This window comes from Phalacrocorax aristotelis, chromosome 3, assembly GCF_949628215.1.
Source record: "Phalacrocorax aristotelis chromosome 3, bGulAri2.1, whole genome shotgun sequence".
NCBI lineage: Eukaryota > Metazoa > Chordata > Aves > Suliformes > Phalacrocoracidae > Phalacrocorax > Phalacrocorax aristotelis.
This window is the reverse complement of record NC_134278.1, coordinates 106,261,241-106,286,012: the sequence shown is the minus strand read 5'-3', so window position 1 is coordinate 106,286,012 and position 24,772 is coordinate 106,261,241. Positions and strand designations below refer to the sequence as shown.

Here is a 24,772-nt window from a genome sequence, read left to right as displayed (position 1 = left end):
AATCAGATTTAAGAAGGATGATGATGAATTTTTAATCAATTTTATGAGTCTTCTATTTCTACATTGCATCCTAATTATCATTTGTGCTTAAGATTATAGCCTGACCAAAACATTATGAAATCTACCATGACGACTTCCTTTTTTTTTGTTAGTCTCAAGCCAAAAGGAAGAAAGTTGATTTCTTAAGCAACTATTACAGAAAAACACAGTGAAAACAATTCTTCATCCACCTATGCCAAAGAACCCTAGGCTTTTAACAATTCATTAGCATGTTCTCTGCATATAAAGCAAGCAGAATCTGCAAGGTCTAGTCAGCCAACTTGAAGAAATAACAGTATCTTAGGAATCTACTGATTAGGTAACAGTGAAAATTTCTGCTCCCATAAGATGGATTAAACCATTTACAAACCAAAGTCTGTAAGAAGTGTTATCCATCCTCCTCCCCATTCAAGTGGGTCCTACTTTCCTGCAGAGTGATAAGCAGAGATTATTTATGACAACCAGGTAGAAGAACATGTTAATGATACGTTGCCTGGTAGTCCAGACACACAGGCAGACTTCAGCCTTTTACATCTCAAAGGAAGCACAAAAACCATTTATGAAGCAGTATACTTCCAAAATTATTCTGAATCAATTTCTAGTATTGGCAAAACTCTCCTTCAATTTATCCTGTAAAAGTAACAATTAAGATTACTAAATTGGTCAAAGAGTACACAAGATTACAAAGCTTTGGTATATAAAATTCTTTTTAAAAAACAACGCAGTTAAAACAAATCACAACTTGCAAGTTAACTTCCCTCTTAAAAGAGCAAACAAAAAACCCAACAAAGCCAAAGCCTTACGAAATACAGATATGTGAAGATTTAAAAACAACATAGTGATCTCTTCTATATCATCTGAGAAACAGTGATGGTTCCCACCTGTAAAATTCAGCCCCTTTTCAGACTCCCCAGAAGCAACCCCTTAAGCAGTCTCCTCCCTCTAGAACAACTGGGTATGAGAAGTGAGCTGCAACTTTTTTTTCTTTCAGATGCATGTGGTAAATAGTGCTGATGAATTGTAACAATACACATACACCAGTCAAATACTGGAAGTTGTATTAAAATGTCAAGAAAAAAAAATCTGGATATTCTTACCAATTCCTTCACATTAAAAGATACAGACTTATTACACTCAGTTCTGTATAACCACCCAAAGTGTTTGCCAACATCCTGTAATCCTAACATCAGAACCTATGTGCTTCAAAAAAAGGAAGTACACAAAGTACTAGTCAAAGATCTCTTAGTGTCCCCTGCTATCAAAGTTTGTGGATCCTGCTGCAACAGGTTTGTAAACAGAAGTGAAGAGGTCAGGCAGAAGTTCTTATGTTAAAACCACAGCTCCAAATTTGAACAGAGTTGCCTTTGCTGCATCAAGGTCAAATTTACCCCAGGTAATTTAAAAGGCAACAAATTGGCATCTGAGACTTTCTAAGAGAAGTTTAAAATTGTGGGTCTTTCAAAAAAGTGTCCAAAAAAACCTGTAATACCAATGACCAGGATACAGCTGCTTCTGGGAATTAAAATCGTGAGTAGGCTGTTCTTTGCTGTTGCTGCTGTGACGGCGGCTGTCCTTGCTGTTGCTGAAGACGAACCTGCTGGGAGTATGGATCCTCAAGAGACTTAACAAAAATAGTTGTTTTAGGCCCAGTTTTCCAGACAATGCCATTTGAGTCTATTACAGAGGACTCTACTGTGATGTTGTGGGTGCCAAGTATCACAAAGTTTAACAGAAACTGAGTGCTGAAGTAGTCGTTGTGTGGTTCCACCCTCTGCTCCATTTCATTGGTCATGTTGTCAATAGGAATCTGAGAACACATGGAAGGTTAAAATGCCATTTTACATAAACCTGTTAAAATAAGTTTTCTGTTCTCCATTTGAAGGAGAGAGGAAAAAAACCAAAGACAAATCTTTGTCCTCAATTTTCCTAAACCAACACATATGCATGTTTGAGCCAGCTTGGCACACTTTTTAATTGATGAGTGAGTTATTTTTATATCTATTCACAGAAGCAAGGTAGCTAACAAATCTTTTTCTCCCTGAGGTTCTAGGTTTCCAGAGTAATACAAGTCAGACAAACATTACACACTTCCTTGTCCTGTTCTTTTAGAAGCAACTGACTTCTTCCCTCTTCCCCTCTCAAACCCCGCCCCAACCAACCAAAAAACCAAACAAAAACCAACCCCAAACCCCGCCAAAACAGGCCTTTCACTATATGTCACACATTAGGAGACCCTGAACTTCAGGTATGCAGTCTTTGATAAAACTGTTGACTTGAATTTAATATGTATCTCCTCAGACAATTTGGACAGCCTGTCCTCCCAACTTCCATTAAAAAAAACCCAATCAACCAACCAACATCACCCAATAAACCAAACCAAAACGAAAGAGAGGAAAAAACAAAACAAAACAAAAAAACACCTTAAAATGGGGATAAAGAAGTTCTAGAGACTATGTGGTAGAGAATAATCTACTCTTGCCTTTTTCCCCTGGGGAGTTTCGTATGATTATACCTAGGCTGAATTTTCCTGACCTCAAGCAGATTCCTAATGACTTGTTCTGAACATCGCAAAGTCTCTTACTTGGAAGAAAAGCTGTTAATAAAAAGGTATCAGCATACAGCAGACTTTAAAAACCCAGATCCATTCCATGCACTATGCCTGGCTCTGGCCAGTGCTTGAATGTCAACTGTTAAGAGTGAGAGGATCACAGAAGAACCCACCCATTTCAACCTGAAAATTCTGCTAACCAGAGGCAAACAAAAGAGCAGGAAAATACAGCAAGAAAGCTTAAGACTCCTCCTGGCTCTATTCTAACCACACCTTATAGTCTTGTCCAGATTTGCTCTGCAGCACTGAAGAGACATTTAGGCAGACAGATTGGATTTTACGGAAAAGGCCTGGTTTAGATCCATGCTGAACCACTCCTTCCACCTTTAGTGCCAATTGCTGATTGTTCTGTACTGCAATAGGTTCTGCTGGGTTCCTTGGAGATGGAGATAGAGCAAGCTGAAACACAAAAAAACAGACCAAAATGTAATTTTGTGCCTCCAGAAAAGCAAATACAATTCAAGGATGAAACAGAACATCTTCTTACAGAAAAATTTCCAAGGAGGGGTTTGGTAGGGAAGCCAGCAAATAGAAACACAGAACTTATTATAATAATGAGTTTCAGATATAATTAATAACCATCATCAGCAATAGCAGAGGTAGTCTGTATATCAGTTTCATTAATTGCACGTCTTCAAAAGAAGCAGAAAAAAATCTTCTACAAAATATCCACAGGTACGTGGACTAGGCTGAACAAAGCAAAATGCAGTAGGAGTAAGTATTAAAAATATTAAGGCTTTCACTTTTCCCAGAAAGAGGGAGCACTTGAATTAAAAAAAAAAAATTACACCCCTCCTCCCAAAGGTTACATATCAGCTGACTGAGTAAGAATGGCTATAAATATTACAGTTTTCTTCCAAGATAGTAAAGATTGCTTTTTAAAGGAAAAGGAAAAACAACACAAATTTATAAAAGTTGCCTTCCCAGGACTATAACATTATTTAGCTTTGAATCAACTAAAATTCCCGTTAGATTTTATCTTTAAGGCTTTGCAATCAAAGAACCGAATCCTACTTGCCTAAGTCATAGCCTAGTGGTTCTTAATGATCATAAGTACATATTATTCAAGTTATTCCTAACAGATAAACCAAGATGCTATTTGCAGTTAAGTGTCTTCACTAAAAATGCTAAAGCTTTTGCCTTCAGTAAGGCTTTTCTCATGAAGTAAAGACTCTATAAAGAGACGTTTCAGGCCACATTTGAGCAGTACTTACCTTAATGCTTGTAGACTGCAGCTTTTGAAAAAAATACCTTTGAAATGAAAGTGGTACCTTCAACAACGCAATGACAGCATTGCACAGGCAAGCTGTATGCTGTAAGAAACAGAACCAAAACAAATGAGAAATAAAAGATATTTCTAAGATAGGAAAGAGACATATATTTGATGTACTGAAATGGCAGCAATTTCCACTAGAAGTCCAGAAACATATTGATACAGTCACTGGATAACAGCCACTATGATGACAGTGACGACATTCAGCCTGTTTATGTTCTGCCCTTTATGAAGAAGGTATTCTGGTCTGGAAAGAATAAGGAGGCCAAGAAAAAGAAAAATCCAAATTGTTTCAGCTCTAGTGTTAGAGTCAGCAGAGGAAGATCTGCCTGAAACACTTATACACAAAACCTTTACACACAAACTCTCAAATAAACAATAATTCCCCTCCAAGCAAGCAAGACTTGCACCTACCATAACTTTATGTGGTGCAATAATTAGACAAGGCTTAAAACTTACACTTCCTTTCCCCACTGCACTATACACACTGTTCTGGATCAGATGAGCCAAGGCAGGCCTACTGAAGTCACCAAGCTTCGCAGTTATGGAGCCAGTGACAACTAAGCTTACAGGGTTTTCCTTTGCTACGTTTTACACAACTCATTCTTCTATGCAATTTGGAATCAGTAAGGACTGTTGAATATAGAAACAAGGCAAATAGATGCCAGCCATAACAAACGAACTACCTTGTTTCCATCAGCATGCACTTCAGCTTTATGATGTTCGCTAGCATTAGGAGACAAAACCATACTAGCATTATCAGCTCACTGCATTCAGCACACTTTACATTGTGTTCTCTGATGACCTGCATTGATATGAGAAAAGCTATACTCACAAAACAGTATTAAATGCCAACAACTCAGTGACCAAAGCAAGGCTAGTGCTGGACCCTCCAGCACTGTGTGTGGTAGGGGAAGAATTCCTTCATGACAACAGCATGAACAAAGAGAATGAGCTTCAGTATTTGAATGTGAGTGTGGCAAGAGATCTGACAGAGACTTGACACTACTTTTAGGTGTCTTATCAGCATCTACTATATTTTTAGTATCAGAATTTTTAAAACATCATTTTTAGGCAGACCAGTAAGGTTACAGATGTCTTAGCAAAATCTTTTTTGGAATGTTTGTCTACATTTAAAATGTCTACATACATTTAAAACTGTTACTTGCCAAGTAAGACACAGGAGCATACTTCCTGTTGAGGGATTCCACTTCTTCCAGCACATGATTAAATACAGACATCATTCTTCTTTCATATTCACTCTCAACATGTGCTGTTCCATTTGAGCTATATTCCTGGAAACTAAAAAAAAAAACCCACACCAAAACCAACCAAAAAAACAAACAAACAAAAAAAAGAAACCCTAAACCAACCAAACAAAAAACTCATGTCTAACATACTTTCCTCATCATAATCTGGGAGGGTCACTCCCAAACAGGTGCAACAAGACCATCTTCTGTTACAACTTGAAATCCATTAAGAAATAAGTATGTCTTTCAAACTGTTTACTCTGTTTCTTTACTATTTTTCCACTATAAGACCTGCCTCTTACATTTAAACCCTTTAACTACAGCTTATCCACCACTTTCTGTCCCCACCCTTTCCCACTTGAAGCAGTTACAGACCTAACAGATTCAGCATGCTTAATTCCCCTAGCTTTTATTTAAGCCTGCAGTGTTTAAATCCCCTGGCTTTTATTTAAGCCTACAGTACTTAACAATGTTTTCAAAAGTCTCACAACTCAAGGAAAAGCAAGAATGCCAGGCAGAGTTAAGACTAAATCTGGAAGTCTAATCTAATGCTCTGACTACAATTCCATCTCCTAGACACTTCATGTTTTGGAGTCCACAGCTTCATACTTTTTACAAGTATGACTAATAATACATCTTCTAAGCAATGCTTAATTCATAATGAGTAGGACAGTCACTTAGGATGTTCACTTTTATTTCCAGTTATAAAATCATACATTTAAAAAGATGTTTCTGCACATTATCTTCTATTTAATCTCAGCCTGGGAGTTTCAAAGAGTGAGTCAATTCATAGACACTTCAACGTGATTTTCTAGTGGGTACAAGTTAACTGTTAAAAATGAGCCAGGGTGACGGATTTGCATTAGAAGTTTGAACTAATTTAGTGCATATATTTTCAGGACTCTAAAGGAAACTAATGTGTGCTTACTAGTGTAAACAGTAGGTATGGGAGCTAACACAGGATGACACAAGTTAAAATAGGTGGCTAAAGAAAAGATTAAAAGTTGTTTATTTTAACGCAAGCCTGTATTTAAGACAAGTCCAGTATAGTGCTCTCAAAAGCAAAATCAGTATAAAATGCCAAACCTGAAACAGTCCCTAGCCTGCCAGGTATAGCACAGCAGCAGCAGGTCCTCAAGCCTGCCAGCAGCAGAATTAGAAGAGTCTATTGAGAAACTTTCTGAACGTTCTTTGAATTCCTATGTTTAAAGCCCCAAGGGTTTAGAAATAAATACCAAAGGAGTAGAAGCTTAGCTATCAAACCTACCTTGCAGATTCTGGATCCAAAATCAGAGCTTCTATTGCATGTGAAATCAACAGGCAGCTCTGCTGTTGTCTGATATTAATACTAAGGAGTTAAAAGACTTAAAGTTGGCACCTAAAACAAGAAATGTAGTATATTTACTGGCACTTTACCTTATTTCTCTAGCTTTTATGAAGTAATCCTACAGTCATTATTCCTGTAGTAAACATAGACAAGAACTATGAAAATCCCAAGTTTACACTTGCTGCAATTTGTGTGTCATAATTTGTTCATAAAGTAATTCCAAACAATAGTATGGCAATGTTTATGTCCAAATAAGTTTTAAGCAATCGGTACCTAATTTATGTTACTAACTGCTTCAAAATTACTTTGTGCCAGTCTTCGTAGAAAATACGATTGTTAAGCTTCATGCTGTCCACATGAGAAGTAAGGTGGACAAACTCCAAGATTTTAAAAGGATACAGTTCTACATTCCTTAGAGTTGCCGAGTCTGCATCAAAAGATGACTGATACAGATCTCCATACCGTGTAGCCAGGCTTCGGAATTCCTCCATTGAGTGTTTCATCTACAGAGACAATGTTACTAGCCAAAAAACCAAATCAAAGCAAAAACAAAATACCACACATCCAGAAAATCACTACATGATAACATACAACACTGGATGAATAAGGCAACATATTCTGGCAAAGTATGTATGTTCTTGCTTCTTCACACAGATAAAAAGCACCAAAGTGACAGACTATTATCCACCTATTAAACAGATTTTTCCTGTAACACAGCACCAACACACCCTCCTTGGGTTAAAAATAAAGCAAAACAAAAGACACCCTACCAACAACCTCCCCCATCCCCTACTGGTAAATCAAAATGCTATGTCTACACACATTTTAGAAGCAGACTGTCTTGGTGTTCTATATGGAATCAAGTCAGTTGCCAATACTTGCCAAAAGGAGTTGCAGTACAATCCTAAAGTATATACTCTTCCTTAGGTAACTGCAGTATCTGAGGTGTTTCAAAACAAGCTGTGAAAGGTCATGCTGCAAGTTTAAGCGTACTGAGTGGCTTTCTACATGCATACCCTTCAAAGCTATGCACATGAATGTGTGAGAAAGAATACATACATGCTCAGCTTCAAAATACTGCCCGCTATGGGCAGACATTTTTATAGCTACAGGTGAAAAATCAAGGCCCACTATTTAGCAAAACCCTTCACTACCACTTTTCATTTCTTTCCTCAGATATGTTTGCTGAGAAGCAAAATTGTACAATTACATTTGTGACTCTGGTATGAAGAGTCAAACGAGAACACATGCCTGATTAGAGATGCGTCCACACCTTTGGAGATCATTTCCTGACGTCATAGCGATTGTCGTGGCAATAGCTGGTGGCGGACTTGTTTTTAGGCTGTTGCAGGTACAAATAAGTAGAGAAAAAGCTTGCAGAAGGTCAATCCTGAGTTTCACAAACCCACACTGGAAGCTCAGAGGATTAAGTGGCGTACTAGCAGCCTGAAACAGAGTAATAGGAATGTTGGCAATCTAGGTCAAAAGCAAACATGATAAAATAACTTTGCAATGTCACTGTACTGTCTCATCAGACAACTGAACCCTCCAGTTCCATTCTAAAAGCTGCTTTTTTAAAAACTACATTTAACAGATTTGCTCAACTTAAATCATACTGAATATGAAGGACACAGAAGTTAGGTAATATCTAAGCTCTATTTCAAGTGTATCGCCCTTGTAACAAACGTGACTTAAGCTATTAGGGCACCTATTTCCTCTTTTTCCAAGGCCAAGCCATTAGGCTTCAGATGACATTAGTCCAGACAGTCCTTACTATAAGAGAGCGCACACTGAATTGAAAGGCAAACAGAAGCACAAAGGACTGAAAAGTTATTCTCTGCATCAGCCAAAAGAGAAAGAATTGGCTAAAGTTACCCAGAGCAAGAGGAAGGGGTAATAATCTTTGATTTTTTTTCGAACTGTGAAGTGGACAGGAACATTACAAAGGCACTGAACCTTGCATTTGATGAAGGCAGAGACACAGTTCAGTGACAATTAAGAAGAGTAAATAACAAAACTCTAGGAGGGTAGGCATGCTGCTATTACTTAGAAAATATGGTTCTGTGAAACTTTGCTCCCTAACAGCTTATCTGACTTGTAGAACCATCTGTGACAGCTTAGGACACCCAGCAGGGGTCATCTGGAACGCTCAAGATTTTATAATAGTTAAGCCAAAAATCCACTATTTATTTTTCTTATAGTGTGGGATTTTGAGAAGAGTACAATTTTTTCTTCGGGGGGGGGGGGGGGGGGGGGGGGGGGGGGGAAGCCATGTGCAAAACAAAGCACTGGGACCTTCTCTAACATACATCCATTCTTGGAGTAAAACTCCTACATGTATTCCCCAGTGCCTCTCATTCCTCAACACAAAAAGTCACTTCTATATTTATACAGGCCACCCCAAAACCTTACTAAGGACCATTTCTTTGCCAGCAGGAAAGCAGCAAACTAGTTTCTCACAAAACATCACATCATCTGAGAACTGGCCCACTATTGACTAAAGTGAGGAAACATCAACCACTGCAACCACTTTAAACTATTGAGCTAGATTTCAACCAAATAAATAAGACTATTTCATCACTTGAGCCATTCAACTCCCCTCTTATCTACCATTCTTCTTTCCCTTCTCTAAGGGCATAAAAAGAAAAATGCCTCTTGAATGGAAATTGTTCAGTTTATTCTACAAGGGTGGTTTCAGAAAACCCTCTGTGGAAGAGATCTCACTGCACTGTAATTGCTCTACAGAGAATACATGCTTTTATAGAGAGTGAAGTACCAGTACTTCTACCAGAAAATCCAGACATTTTTAGTAGCACAAATCGGACTTGATTCTTGTAAATGGAAACACAAGCTTGTCTCAATACTGCAATTTACCTTATCGGCTACCCAAATAGCTACGGGCAATAGATGAGTAACAATTCTTTTTTGAAAATGCCAGCGGAGTTCTTTGGCTCAGCCAAGTTCTTTGAACACCACCACTTGTTATCAACTTATTTGGAGTTAATGCTACTTAATCAATGGTTATATTAGTGCTTTGTTCAAGTTCTGTATTTTCTCTAGATTACCAGCAGTGAAAAATAAGCACAATGCTTCCAATGAGATGCATGTTCTGTGCCAGAAAGAACATGTGCTATTCAAAACCTTTACTAACTATACAAGCAAGTACACAGCGAGACAGATGGGGACTGTGGCTAGCCCCTGCCCTCCCTGCCACACACCTCTCATCCATAAAGTAATGGGACTTATTTCCTCAAGTGGACTAACTCACTTGAAAGTACATTTCACATACAGCAATGCAAGACAGACAGTTGCATGTATTTCAAGAAGGAATTGAGAAATTTTCTGACAAGATCAGACACTATCTGAATATTTCATCATTGCTAAACCGGGCTGACTGAACATCTGCAACAGGTTTACTGGCACAGTGTCTTAAAAAGTAGACATCTACACAGGGTTCATGACATGCACTCATGGTCTGCAGTACCAACAGTGCTGAGTCATGCTCTACACTGAAACAGCAGCAACAGTAAAGCTGAAGTCAGAGGGAACAGACAGCAAAATTCTTCATCAGCAAGACACTGTGTGCAATTTATAGCACTTTTCTCCCCTTTGAGACGTTGAGTTCTGTAGATGCAAGCAGTGAGTGGCTCCTTTTACAGCTGATACACTCAAACATGGTTAGGAATTTGTCAACAAAGTCTGCAACAGCCAACAATAAAACCCGATTTCTTCTTCTCTAGCCCTCTGAAACCAGTACTTACTCCTCTGGAACCCAACAACCCACAAGGAAGTGCTTTTCTGGGTGCAATACCTATGTGCAACATGCAGAAAGTGACACTGACAGTTCAGTTACTGGAGGAAAAAAAAAGAGGCAGCTTCATTCAAAAGACATACAGAACACTGTATGTAAAGATTTCTTCATGGAAACTAAAATATGAAAGAAAGTATTGTGTGAAGCTGGATCGTCTTTTGTTAAGAAGCAACTTCACAGTAAGAACGAAAGGTCCATATTCATAAATGCTTTTTTTGTTTACATTCACAGACATGCACACAGTTTCTTGCTATTTCACTGCTTCAGAGAAGCAGAAAAGTATTTGCATAAAAGCAGGTACCATCTAAATTCTGCTGATTTGATGGGATTGAATTGTCCTCCCCCTCTTACTAAATTGGTGTTGCCTTGTTGTTAGGATTCCATAGGATCACATCATTAAATATAAGGCAACATGAACTCAGAAGGAGGAAGACAATTAAATCCTTCTCTGTATCTTGAGAAAATAGCAGTCAATTTAGACAAATTCCCAGGCTTGACTATTACAATAGTGTTTATTCAGCCAATACAAGTATTGGGAAATTTGAAGTACTGTAACTTAAAAAATCTGTCACATATCATATGGTTTGATCAAGGCAGGAAGTGGGGGTGAGAAGATAAGAAAAGAAGAATCCAGCTAATCGCACTTAGCTGAGCTACAGGCTTTTCTCTCGGAAGACGCTGTGTGTTACAACTGGCTCTTCTCTGCAGCCCTCTCAAAAACAGTGTCTGGCAGATGTCAGACATCTTTAAAACCTTTTCAGGGGTTTAAGAACAGGAACATCATCTCTAAAGTAGAAGATCTGTGCTAACCGTCAGTGATGCTATTCCTTTGTGATAGGATTTTAAAGCTTCAGCAATGCAAGAAAGCGCTGAGCTATAGTTGTCCTCCTGCAAACCTGTCAGACACTGTTCTGCATGGGAGAACTCCTTCAAGCTGTTCAGCCAGAAGTAGAAGTGTTCTGAAGCCACCTGAGTCAGCAGGCTTTGGTACAGTTCTCGGGCCATGTCATGGTTGCCCTGCAATGACAAGAAAGTTTCTAAAGAGGGAACATGAAAGGCAGCTGTGGGTTTCTACAAAACAAACACAAATAAGAGAACAGTAATATCTCCAAAACTATTCTTATTTTTAAAATAAAAATAGCGAAACTTCTTCCAATCATTTGATCATGACAATCCTAACAACAAATAAAAGCACAAATGTTTATTTTATGGAAATATCAGCCTGTGTAAGGTATAGAATTTTCTTACACAAGATAATTTGACAAGTTGAGAAACAAAGGCCAAAATATACTTTTATTTTTACTGAAGGCATATCTTCCATCCCCACAGAAACACTGGGTTTAAAACTGTCAAATGAGCCCAGACTAAAAAACAAAAAAAAGATCAAGAAACCTGACTGATTTACCAAAACAGTGCTATGCTCTGTCCTCTCTTCTGCAATACGTACTTTACCTGTTTAAAATTACCCCAGCATCTCATACAAGAGTTTCGACATAATTCTAACCCCAGCTGTGACTTTACTGAAGCGAAAAGCGAAATTGTTATCTTTTTTCTTCCTTTCTTCACATTTAAGAAAGAGAATCACACATCAGGATGTCCTATGTCACCTTCTAAAGAACAGTTAGACAATGCAGATCAGGCACATGCTCAAGAAAGTATCAGGTCATTACTTTCTTCCTTCGAAGAGACAAGTGAAAAGCCATCCTGATGGGATGACTGCCCTAAAATGGCATATGTCTGAATCAGCATTCCAGGGAATTAGGAGGTAAAAATGTTTGTTTTAGTTTGGGTGTCCCCCGGCCCCCATTCACTTCCTCCTCTTGAGTCCTTACTTTCTTACTTTCTTTTTCCAGTTCAAATAGATCATTAGCAACCTTCCAAACACACAAAACAATTTTCCTCCAAGTATTTTCACTTACCATTCTGGAAGCCTGCCTGGCTATCCTGTAGGCTGTCCATCCATTGGAGGCATTCTCAAGCTGCTGTTTAATAACAGTTTTGATTTCTGAAGATAAAGCTTTCTGACTGGAAACAAATATCACTGTGGCAAGAGAAACCTAATGAAGAGTAGAGGGATGAGGAAGGTTTTATTTCGGGAACTAAACAAAACAAGGTTAAAAAAACAACAAACAAAACCCCAATTCTATTTCCTAAACTACCAGAAATTATCTGATTGCTTCTGGACTCAAAACTACACAGAAGATTACACATACATTTTAACTGAGGAACTTTTCTCAGTCTTATAAGTAGTCATGGCAACCCAAGTACTTCTTGTTCATGAAAGTAACTTTCATTTTAAAAAATCTTTACTGTGGTTTTTAACTGAGATATTTCAAATGCTCCAAATAAATTAATGCGAAGCTTGTAATTTCTTTCTTACAATTCAAATTCATTTCCAAATAGATGTGATGAAAGCATTTTTATCTCTTACAGTATATTAAGAGCCATATGCTTCAGAGTACTGTATATAAATTGAGCTAACTGCCATTTTGTTTTTCTAAAGCATTATTTCACAGGTACCCCAATAATTTCAATAGCTAGGCTTGTCTAAGAAGTGCCATCTGCTGGAAAATCTAATGAAATACACTGCATAGTTCAGCTCCATCTGAGATGTGATTTTGACACCAAACACTGACTTATGTAGTCAAAAGTTAAAGTAAAACTAAAAATAAAGCTATAAACTGGCACATCAGCTTTGACCTAACAAATGGCTTAGCTGTCTTTTTAAATAAAATCCATCCACAATAGTTTATATAGACTTTATCCATCAAGGGCTATTCACCAGAAGGAGGTCTTACCAAGAGTTCCTGTTTTTTATCTGTGGTAGATCGTCCAATTAATTTATAGAGGTCCATCAGGTCTCCTAGCATCCCATCTGCTAAGACAGGCAGCTGCATGGCAATAGCTGCTAAACAGTGGCACATGAGAATCCTAGCAGCATCCTGGGCACTGTGCAATTGGGTCAGCAGGGACTCAACTACTGACTGGCTCAGGTGAGGACGGCACTTGACGAGCTTCACCATACAAGTTAACGTGATCTGCAATCCACACAATCAACAGTTACAATAAACATGACATCTACTTAAAAATAAAAGCCAGGCACACTTATGTGCAAGTATGACTGCAGAAATACAGAAGATCTGGTATTTTCAAAACCATGTACTCTACAAAAGATGAGATTTTTTTTTAAGAGCCCAAGCCTCTGTCCCTGTGCTCACAGCACAAAAGCGTATCACAAATTCAAGAAACAATAATCTCTTCTCTCACACTACCCGCCCTTACAGGCAAAGGACTAGATAAAACTACTGGTAGCAGCTTGTAAACTATTATTTTTATTTTCCCCACTTCATAAGAGTGTTGTAATTATGTACATCGCATCCTCATCTCCAAAAAGCAGGTTCTTGCCAAGATTCTCTTTGTCCTCCAGAGACACCTCTACCCTACATACAAGTTCATGTTTTATTACAGCTGTTTCTCCAAGACGAATGCATTTTCTGTGCCGTGCCCCCAACAATCAACTTACTCTAGACCTGAGAGGAGTTGCATATTGTTGTGCTCAGTTTCTTACTGCTCTGAACTCTGATTATGGGCAAAACACAGAACAATCTTCATCTCCTTCCAGTAAGTTATGCTTCCACCAGAAAGGATCTGGTGCACACTAGCCCTTCTGTTATACAAGCTATTACTGTAACTTACAGCTATGCTAGGGAATAGGGAAAGACAAGACAAAAAAAAAAAAAACAAACCAACAATTCTGTCACCTTTAAGGTTGCCTGAGCTCCTGGACTGTCATCTTGACTACAAAGAACAAGAAGAGATTCTAAGCCAAAAACTGCATCTTGCTCCAAAGGCAGAAGATCTAAGAAAAGAAGAACAGAGGTAGTTAGTTCCCTGTTACATTTTCAGACCATAACTGGTGAGATACTTATCTGTCATGACTGCAACACCAGTGCAAGCATCTTTCTAATACTTCTCCCTTACCTTATTTTGATTAGAAACAATCCTGCCATTCCATGCCTTAGGTAACTATTCAGCTGTCACACCAACTGTGACATTTGTAGAGTGTGCATAAATCTCTGGACTAAGACTTCTAGATGCCTTGTAATTAATTGCAACAGACTTTGTGTCAAAAGTTGACAGACAATTCATTAGTCTTACAGCAAAGGCAAGACAAGCATTTAGCACAAGCTCTACTGTGCCCATTAATTTTCTTTAAAATAGATTATGATGGAATCTTCCCAATCATAAAATCATAGAGAATATTTTCTACTATAGTCCCCATTCTACCTAACCAGCACAAAGGATCAGACAGATTTACAGACAAGACCAGTTAATACATGTTAAGTGCATCAGCCTGACTGTAAACAGACACATTTCATTGTCCTTGCTTTCATTTACCTTTTTCCTGACAAGAGGCTGATATATTAGTCAGAATTCTCACACCATGAGCTGCAATGCCACGGTTATTATGGTAACAGCATTCCTGCGCTAGTTTTACTAAATCAAACGATCTTGCAGTTGCAGCTGCTGTTCCTACATAAAGACAAGGCAAACAGGACATAAAACAGCATAGTCCATAATTACACCACAGATCTTGTCAAGTATATTTCTGGAAAAAAATCTATATTGCCTTAGGATTATTTTTTTTCCGTATGTTTAAAGGACAAGATGAAACATACTTTCTCTCTTTCTCTCCCCACGTTCAGAGGTTCTCCCTCCATTCCTGAACACTATACAAGTTAGACATACATGACAAAGTATATTTGGATCTGAAGGCTGATGTTTCAGGGACTCAGAATAGTGCCTTAAGAAATATTACATTTGATTTAAAAAGCTGGTGAGCACATTAATTATGAAGACATGCCAGAATGACTGAAGAGGATGTACTATCTTTCTCCATTTCTACAGCCCTTGTAGTTGGGCTCATAATACTCATTAGGGCAGTCTGGCTTTCAAGAACAAAGAAAACAGTATCATCACCATTTCAAGACCAAGATACCTTGAATCACTTCAAAATGTCTACTCTGTTTCTCCAAAATATAGTCACAAGGCAGAAGGATTCACCTGGTACTGAAGCAGGTCATTCCCACAAGGGTGGCATAGCTTCACTGTGCCAGGGTAACACACCAGCCTACTCTCACACCATTAAGTCTCCATGGCACTCAAAAACTATGCAGATCCATGGTTCCAAAACACCTTAAGCAGAATGCAGGTCATCCATTTGAGAGGCATTACATTTCTTCATTTTGTGAAGAAAAGTGGAGGAGCCAAAGGTAAAAAACCCTTTCACGTAGTGTATTACCCACAAAATCCAGAACAAAAATTTTGGACTATGACTATTCATGGGTATACAGTATCCCATTTCAGGTTTACATATGATGAACACAGTTTGACTCTCAGCTAACGTTCTGAAGTCCAAAAATAATTTAAGAATATTCTACAAAGTGTTTAGATGAAATTGATTATCAGTAGACATCTTTGGCATTTCCAATGGGTTGGCTAATAATCCAATCCAGTTTTCTTACCTGGAGCACTGCTGAAGTACTGTTTAATAGCGATTGTCCCCGATAATGTGGAAAGAACAGATAGCATGCCCAGTTTCAAGCTGTCATAAGGAGTGTGAAGAGCAGATTCACAGAGTGCCTAAAGATTAGCAGGAGAAAAGATACAAAGGGAAGGAAGTTCCACAAGCTATTTGTATTAAACATTTAGTTGCACTCTGTGAAAAGTCTTGAGAGTCAAAATTTTTCCACAGAAAATATTACACTGAAATCAAAAGTCAGAAGTCGTCTCCTGAAGCATGTTTGAGGACATGGCTTGCAGAAAAGTGATGGTGGGCTTCATATGCTAGGAAGCACCAATTATAAATCATTTATTAATTAAAAATCAGTGGCAAGAGTATTATCAGGTCTCTTTGATCAAATATTGCAAAAGATTAAGACAGTTCTCCAGTCTTAGAGGTATACGGATTGTTTTGCCTTATGATAATCTGCGGAGTTTTATGTAAGTATACATCTCCAAAGAGCAAACTTCCAAGTGTCATTTCCTTTACCAGTGCTGGTGTCCAACAGAACACAGTTGAAGTTTCTTGATAAACATCTTCGAGCATACTTTATTTTTTAACTCATTTATAGTAGAGCTCCTGTCATACTTTTGTACTTTTTGCCAGATTTCCTCAGGCCTTACCATATCCAAATTGGAAAAACTCTTAAAATCCACATTGTTCTCAGATTTATTATGCCAACAGAGTCCACAACTTAGTCATCCACTGGCTTTAGAGGCTATTTTTGGTCAACACGTGAAAGCAATGAGAGACAAATGGAAAATATAAGTATACTCTGCCTCAGAGAGTGCCAAAGCTGCATTATAACATAAGGTAACTGAGTAAGAACAACAACCCAGAATTAATTTCACAGAACAAATAAAAACCCCAAATAGATGTCTTATCAGGCATACGAATGTTCTTGTATGGTGTATGGGGAAGTTCCAAATAAACTTGTAATTTGTACCAATGTAGTACTTTGCTAATCTACTGAACAGCACGGCATCAACAGACAGAAGAAGATAAAGTGATTAGGGTTGAAAATGAGTCTTGATGTCTCCCAAGACACCGATGTTTTAGTCCACTGCTATTAGATCACCACTCACAGAGCATGTTTGAAACAGTAACTATGAAGGATGCCAGGAGCACAGAAGAATTCACAAGATGGACTGCAGATTGGTTGTTACCTTCACAGTCAGGAGGACTGCTCTAAGCATCAACAGCAACAGCTTCTAAAGCTCATGTCTGGAAGTCAGTGAAGTCTCCACTACTCAGAGATCAAGCCTCCTGCCTGACCTACACAGACAGTCCCAAAACGCTGAAGAAGTTCGCACTGCTGAAACTCTTGTTGGTGAAAAGGTACAAGAAGCAGGTTTTGCCACGAGTAAAGAGGGGTCTCTTCCAGTCCGTGTTGTACAAGCATTATCAAGTCATTTCAACGTATGGAAAAGAGTTACCCAACTCAAAATGTTGACTATGTATTTCAGAAGTCAAAAAAAACTCTCATTACTACTGCATGTCATTCAGCAAACATTAGCAAGCTTCAGTCAATTAATTCTGTTCTAACCCAGTCACTACTTTAGTTCTGACATCAGTGGAACTTTTACCTACGCATTTCAACCATCGGGACACCTACTTTAAGACACTTATGTAATGATGAAAGCCATGTTACTGATGTGTCTTGCTTGTACAAAGATAACTACCAACAAGGCATAATGGTATAGAGTAGCATTTGCACTGCAAAGAATCCATAAACCATTAAAGGAATTCCTTAACATTCCTAACAGGAAATAAATTTCTGGTATTAATCCATTATGAAGAATAAAGCAGTTCACTAAAATAAAAACCTCTGCACACACCAAATCATTTTAGCTAAGAATTGGAGACAAAGCAAAACATGCTTTATTTCTCATGATTATTAACAAAAATCCGCATAGTTTTTCCTCCCAGCTGCCTTATGCCCCACAGCATATAGCAAACCTAGCTTCTAAGAGTAGTAAAAACAAAGAAAAAAGACCCAGAAAAAGCAGAGCTATAAGCCTGTGCCATAAAGTTCTTGAAGTATTTACTTTTCCATTAGAATTTTCATCTAATCAAGTTTCTTGCTATAAACATTTCTACCAGAAAAAATGGAAAGACAGGAGAAAAAAATGCTCATATGCAACTGTGGTTGGAAGAAAGCAGCAATACTATCTGCAATATAACAAGTATTTCCCCAAATAACACAGATGCACTATAAACACCTTATAGGGTCTCATTCATACAACAGGAGTCACAAGGATACTACTAAAAATGAGCCATTAATCCTAAGAAATTAAGTCAAGGCTACATTTGTCCTTCTAAGTATACCTTGCTGGATGACATGCTTTGACAAATCCCAGAGAGAGTCTCTGTTACATGAGAGCATCAATATCTGTTCAGTATAGTAAGATTAATGTAAACATTCAGATAAGATAATAGACATGAGAGCTAAGTTTTTCAGATGGAAAACTTATTTCCTTACTGTAAAATGGCCTAGAGTAGCCTAACTTAAGGATATGGAAATGTAAGTTCTTCCTTTCTTTACCTCCCAGATTGTTCTTCTGGAAAGAATTCCACAACTAATTATAAAGTTTCATAATAAACTTTAGCTAAAAAAAAAAGTATAAACCTGAATATTTTCTCTGCTCCATGTATGTGGTGTCTTGTTGGCCAGCAACTTTAAATCTTGGATTGCAAGCCTCTTCACAGCCTTCCTGGGGTCATTTTTCAAGTACTGCAACAAAAGCTGGATCTGCAAGAAAGTAAATCCATTGTTTAAGAGAGAGATGCTACTAGAAGGAAGTCTTTTCAAGAGTACTCACCAAGAAATTTTGAGCATACTCAGCCAAAACTAACCTTATCTGTCTGACTGCTTGCCACATGGAAAAGCCTCTACCTAGGCTGCGAAGCCACAGCAAGCTAAACAGTCTGACAGCCAATTTTTACCACCCAGCTCTCATGGTTCATGCACCCTTCTCTACTTCACCTTGCACACCTGAGAAGCCTTGAGACATGCTTCAGTTCTCACAGAAATACCATAAAACAACCCTGATAAGCTCAGTAAACATGCCATACTGTTGTGATTATGCTACTGGTAAATATTCTGGGGATTCGATGCTAATTTGGGTGTCTGCATGATCTGCAGTTAACAGATAGCCACACATACCTTGTACGTCTCAGTAGTTGCCAAAACAACCCCAAAAAACCCAACCAAACAAAACCAACCCCTACCCACCCCCTCCAAAGCATTTATCTCAAATTAAGTGGCACTCAACTGCACATCCTTTGTTGTGTTGATTACCTGCAAATTTAGAGACGGAATAGCCAGCACGTGAAAAAGCATGAACATGCTGGCCATGGTTTTGCTTTCCATTCCCACCCTGGCTACATAATTTTCAAGCAGTGCTGGCTGTTACGTTGCAGAAATACAGCCTAAAGCACCACACTTACCACCATTTAAAAAAAAAAAAAAAAAACCAAGCCACTTCGAGTGTTCTATTGTTGTTTCAGTTGGCTTAGATTCATTACTAACAAAAGCATCCTCTGAAATACAGAAATCAGCCATATCAAAAAGGGGTTTCAGACAGATCAATGCTATTAGTCTAACAGTTACAGACACCAGCCTTCCATAGCTGTGCAGGACTGAAAGAAAGCAAATAATTTTCATTACTACTTTGCTAGGATTAGTTAGATGAATCTCAAATGTCACTGTGTTCAGACTTGCTATATAAATCATGTCCACAAAACATACTATCAGAGCATAAAAGCATTGTATTTCTCCATCACTGCTTTCCCACAACTTGGTTTATAGTCCTAAATTACAGCAACACATTCAAATTCCTCAGAGTTCTTCAAGAAATAAATCTTTAAATGCACTCTATGCTATTGAAATATTCGTTTGCTTGCCTACAAGGAAGGGAAGAGGCACACCCAGAACGCAAGAGAACATACAGCAGTGAAAAGTGAAGTCTGGGTTCTACAGGTAAGATGAAATGTTTTCAGGAAAAATCAGGGTGTTTGTTATCCTAAATGCTGATGGATCCTAGCTGATTTCCATCCCAGTTGACTTACAGACAGGCAGTTTATGATCTGTAAAGAAGGGGTCCTGTGTTTGATGGGGTAATCTGGAAATGAGACCAGAGGGCAAAAAATATGGAAGCAGCAGCAGTTTTCAGGGTATTCTTTCTCTATAGCACATAGGAACAGCCATCCTAGCATATCCACCATGATTTATTTTTGGCATCAGCTAGAATCTGATGGTTTTTTAAATGTACTTTGTACTTTAAATTGAAGGAATAAATTAGGAAGAATTACCTGTTTAGGAATGTCAACCAAAGAAGAAGCAGCAAGCAGAGTAAAGGTGTGCAGAGTAACAATTACCATCTTGGTAGAGGGATATGATGTTACCAGCTGCTGAAGCAGCTGCCGGGAGCTGGAAGCCAGGCTAGCATCATGATGCATGTGCTGTAGAATAGGGATCAACTTCAATTTCAAGTCCACAGGTGTGGCTAGACCTGCAACAAGGACAGACATAGGCAGAGTTAGTCCTTTGTACCAGCTTTTGGTAGTACGGGGGCACAAAATATGTCTGCATTGCTACCACTGCTGAACACAGATTGTGCAGACACTTGCATTAGTTTCAAATAACCCATCTACTCGCTAGTAGCAAAACCGCAGCAGTATCAAGCACTTCCATGGTTCTTGGAGAAGGTTGCTCCTTGCTTTGTTACAGGTACTACACATATTAACTCATCTGAAGCAACCTGCAATAGCTTACGGAAGTTCATTCATCAACCTACAGATGAGCTTTTAATCTTTACCAAACAGGTGTTTTGAAAACTTAGATATTTAAGAGGACACAAGAGCTAGACATTAGATTATTGGTTAGCTAATTTAATTTAAAAACTGGAATAATTTGAGGATAAAGGCAACAGTATTCTGATACCTGATATTTACATACGGATAATAAAGAATTGTCAAAGAAATTATGAGCTTTTCCCTTTATCATTCAATATGTGTATGTACCTTGAATCATTTCACTGATTTTATTACATATTCCTGCAGCAAAATCCCTGTAGAGAAAATACAAAGCACCAGGTGAATTTCTTCATTTAATAAATAAATATTAATAATTAATAATAAAGTAATTTAAAATAAAGATCAACTGAACTACCCAACAATGCATTTTACCAATAAAAACTTTTACAAGACTGTTTGCCAATACCTAAGTCATGTTAGAACCCTGTACATAGACATGATCAAATGATAAAACGGAGTCTTTCAAACGTGTCAAAGTGACAAGCAGCAATACAATCAGCTGCCTAATACAACTTCTGTAAAGTAATCCTTGATTAAAGCTGCTATCCACTTTTCATTCCCATATTTATGAGCTTTCCATTTGTATTTCAGAAAAAAAAAAGATTTCTGTTAAACTTGTATTCAGATTTCTTTACAATACTGTTATGGCACATAATTAAACGCTTTGCTATAAATGACATGGCTAGCATGACAGAAGAAAATATTAAGTTTTGTGAATGCCAGTTTCAATGGAGTTTCCTTCCTCTGTAATACGAAAAATAAAAAAATGACATCTTACTTTGATTGTGCAGAAAAGTTGGCAGCAGCAAATATAGCAGCTTCAACTTCCACATTATCATGGGAATCCAAACTCTGGCGAATACTGTGATGTGCATTCTTCCTTTCTGGAATAATAGATGCCATGCTGCCCAACATCCTACAGAAACAGATCACAGCAAACTCAGGACAAAATGATCATGAAGAAGTGCAAGATGAAACCAAACAGAAATGTAAAAGGACTGCTAAAAAGACTAAATTTCTTATATAAATATGTGCTTTTTCATGTCTATTACAGAAACAAACAAATGCTAAAAGTAGGCATATAACTAAAAGGTTAAAATTTTGTCATGAGGCTTATGCTAATGGGTTAATAAAAATTAACTATATTTTGGTACCTTTTAGCTTGAAATGGGCACAGTGAGAAACTTATCAATAATCCTTATAAAATTACAAGTGCACTATGACACTAGGAACATCGAGCATTCTTAAGATGCTTTTACATTCAACAATTTTACAACAATTTTTACAACACATTTAATGCTAAAATGTACTGATGGCTCTTTTCAGACAGATATGAAGTACACATCAGGGAATTTAAAATCAGAAATGTGGTAGTCTAGGGGGATAAAAAAAACATTTAACTGTTTCCACTCTCCTCCCAATTAAGACTGCAGAAGTAAATAAGTGACAAATGTCTGAACAGTCATAAACGTTAACTACATGCTAAGAACACGGAGTTTCTAGAAACTCTGTGTTACTATGATCAAGCAAGCAAATGTCTGACTTCCATCATTTGTTTCTAAGATCATTTGCTGATCTGAGGTAAGGTTATTATTGGGAACAGTGTAATAACTTTTGTTGAACTGCTAAAAAGGGAGGAAATCAAAGCATCTACACTTTTACTAAGAATATCTCAAAGATACTTTTCAAACATATTTAGCATAATCCAATTAAAAGAATGAATGCAGGATTTGCACTGACGGTAATTTTAGCAAGAATTGTATGCAAATATTTACACACAAATATCAAGCAATAAAATTCCATTAGAGATACAGACACCAAAACAGCAGGCCAGTGACATTAAAGATAATTTACTTTTTTTTCCTCCATTTGATTCCTAGGAAGGCCAAAGCAATCAGTAATATAAGAGCAATACCTTAGAAGTTATTATCCGAGATGAACAAGCAGTAAACTTCTAGCACAACAAAAAATGAAAAACAGGTGCAAGTGTAACAAGGTTCACATAAGTTTTACTTACAAGTTCACAAAAATTATTTTGCCAAATAGGAAAGCGCTTTCTTCTTGATCTTGGTCTAAATATGTCATATGCAGTATATCATATGTTGCATATAGCTACAGCCATCTAAGTTATACATACAACAGTTTCATTTTTCTTCTCTTGAAAACACAAAATTTCATTGTTGCAAATTCCAATTTGTCTGACGCCATCCACACAATTCTTACCGTCACAAATGGTTAATAACTTTGTTCTTCTGCTCACAGATCCTTATTGTTCACCCCCCAAGACAGATGTCTTTGCTTTTATCTCTATGATCAATGTAGAAGATGCCTCCCATACTTCATTCATGGTAGTTGCAGATTTCATTATTCCAGACTAGCACACTAATTAGCTAGAGATTTCAAGTAAATTAGGTTCGTTTATGTAATACATACCGAAGTGTGATAGCTCGAGCAACTGGATCATTGCTATGAATTACCGAGAAAACTCTTTTCACAAATTCATCCACATTTAGGATCTTCTCTAAGTGCTTCTCACTCTGCTGAGTAACTTTCAGCACACATAGCCTCAGGAAGTTGTTTCTATTAGAATACACATGCATTTCTTTATCAGGCTGTTTTACAATAAAAAAATCAAGCACTTTAAATTCAAAATTAAGATAACTTCTAAAAGTTACTCAAAACAAGGGAAAGTCTCTGCTTTAGAAATGGTGTATTTAAGTAGACTGATCTAGTTAAAAAGAGACTATTAACACACTACTGGTGTATTTTCTAGTAGAGGTAGTGTCAAATTTAGATCCAATTCCAGGGAAATGAACCTGGTGACACCACCGAGGAGGAGCGTAATCATATGCCTGTTTTGTACACGCTTCGGGATCTAATTCTGCTAAAAAAACATGTCCAGGTCTAAGACAAAAAAAGTCTAATTGCTATTTGCCAGGTGCAGGTGAATTTCTTTTCCTTCCTGGAACCAACAGTGAAGATTCCACAACAACAACAGATAACTTTGTAAGCTATTACAGAGTAGCTCCAATTTCACCACATGCAACATTTAGACATCAGGCACTTGGAAAAGATACACTTTGGGATTTGTTATTACCACTACTTAAACATGAAATTTGCACATATTATCATCAATCTATTGATCAATTACGCATTTGAGCATTCCTATATAGCAGAATTTACACCACTAAACTTAAATCGCTCAGTTAGTAAGTGAATCCTCAGATCAGGACAGATGGAAAGGAGCTGTGTCACTGATCACTCACAGCCACTTAAGTCTGCTACGGAGAGGGAAAGCAAGCTTCAGTCAAGAACAACTTGTCCTCAGTTGGGCAGGTGCCAGTATGGCGTTATCAAGTAGGCAGAAAAACCCCACGACTGCCCAAGCTCTAACACAGCAACACTCAATAACACAGCGTGTTACTGCAGATCAGAGATTTGAATGGATAAAAAATGTCTGATACTACTTACCCGACTCTGAAAACGTCAGCTAGCTTTAGGAAAGCTGAATTAATGAGAATAGGGAAAGGATATTTCTGGAAAAGCCTAGGGAAACGAACGACGGCTTCACACTGCTCCCCGAGCTTGCCAGACCTGAGGCCTAAACAAGAGAACAGTAATTACCGAGGACCTTCAGAACCGGGTCCTCCCTCCGCCCCCCGCTCGCGTAAAGGGGCACAAAACGAAGCTCCCAACCGCTGGGAAGCGAAGGACAGGACGGCGGCGGGCAGAGAGCGGGAGCCAACGGCCCTAACGGCAGCCGCGCAGGACGGGCGGGCGGGCAGCCCCAGACCGGCGTCAACACCAAGCCCGCCCGGCCTCACCTTTGTCCAGTTCCATAAGGGCGGAGTTGGCGTCCAGCTCCTGCTCGCCGTAGCCCGCATCGGCCAGGAAGGACTTGGCGCTGGCAGCCATACCGGACCCGGTCCCGGTCCCGGTCCCCGCCCCGGTGGTGCACATGCGCAGTCCCCCTCCCGCCACCACAGCCCAGGGGCAGCCGCACTACCGCCCCGCCATTTGTGCGCAGGCGCGAGGCCGCCGCGCGTGCGCACGCCAGCCGCCACCCCGGCCGCGGCCACTCGC

The 24,772-nt window shown here is 38.4% G+C and overlaps 1 protein-coding gene across 2 annotated transcripts; it reads right to left on the bottom strand.

Annotated features, from left to right (window-relative positions):
- Positions 1 to 590: 590 nt before the first annotated feature.
- On the bottom strand, positions 591 to 24,720 carry INTS7 (integrator complex subunit 7). 2 transcript variants are annotated; one of them, XR_012659853.1, is made up of 20 exons: positions 24,514 to 24,720; positions 24,161 to 24,290; positions 23,123 to 23,269; positions 21,468 to 21,605; positions 20,897 to 20,943; positions 20,186 to 20,385; positions 18,501 to 18,623; positions 15,834 to 15,951; positions 14,707 to 14,841; positions 14,070 to 14,167; positions 13,107 to 13,346; positions 12,228 to 12,365; positions 11,119 to 11,325; positions 7,749 to 7,943; positions 6,897 to 7,000; positions 6,438 to 6,506; positions 5,071 to 5,222; positions 3,862 to 3,960; positions 2,861 to 3,046; positions 591 to 1,846 (listed from the first exon to the last, which is right to left on the bottom strand). XR_012659853.1 is itself a non-coding variant. In XM_075088957.1 (20 exons), the coding sequence occupies exons 1-20, from the start codon at positions 24,647 to 24,649 to the stop codon at positions 1,559 to 1,561; spliced, it is 2,931 nt and encodes a 976-aa protein (XP_074945058.1). In that variant the 5' UTR covers positions 24,650 to 24,720; the 3' UTR covers positions 591 to 1,558. The 2 variants fall into 2 exon arrangements, 1 of the variants encoding a protein (XP_074945058.1); XM_075088957.1 differs by having other exon boundaries at positions 5,090 to 5,222.
- Between the last annotated feature and the right edge of the window lie 52 nt (positions 24,721 to 24,772).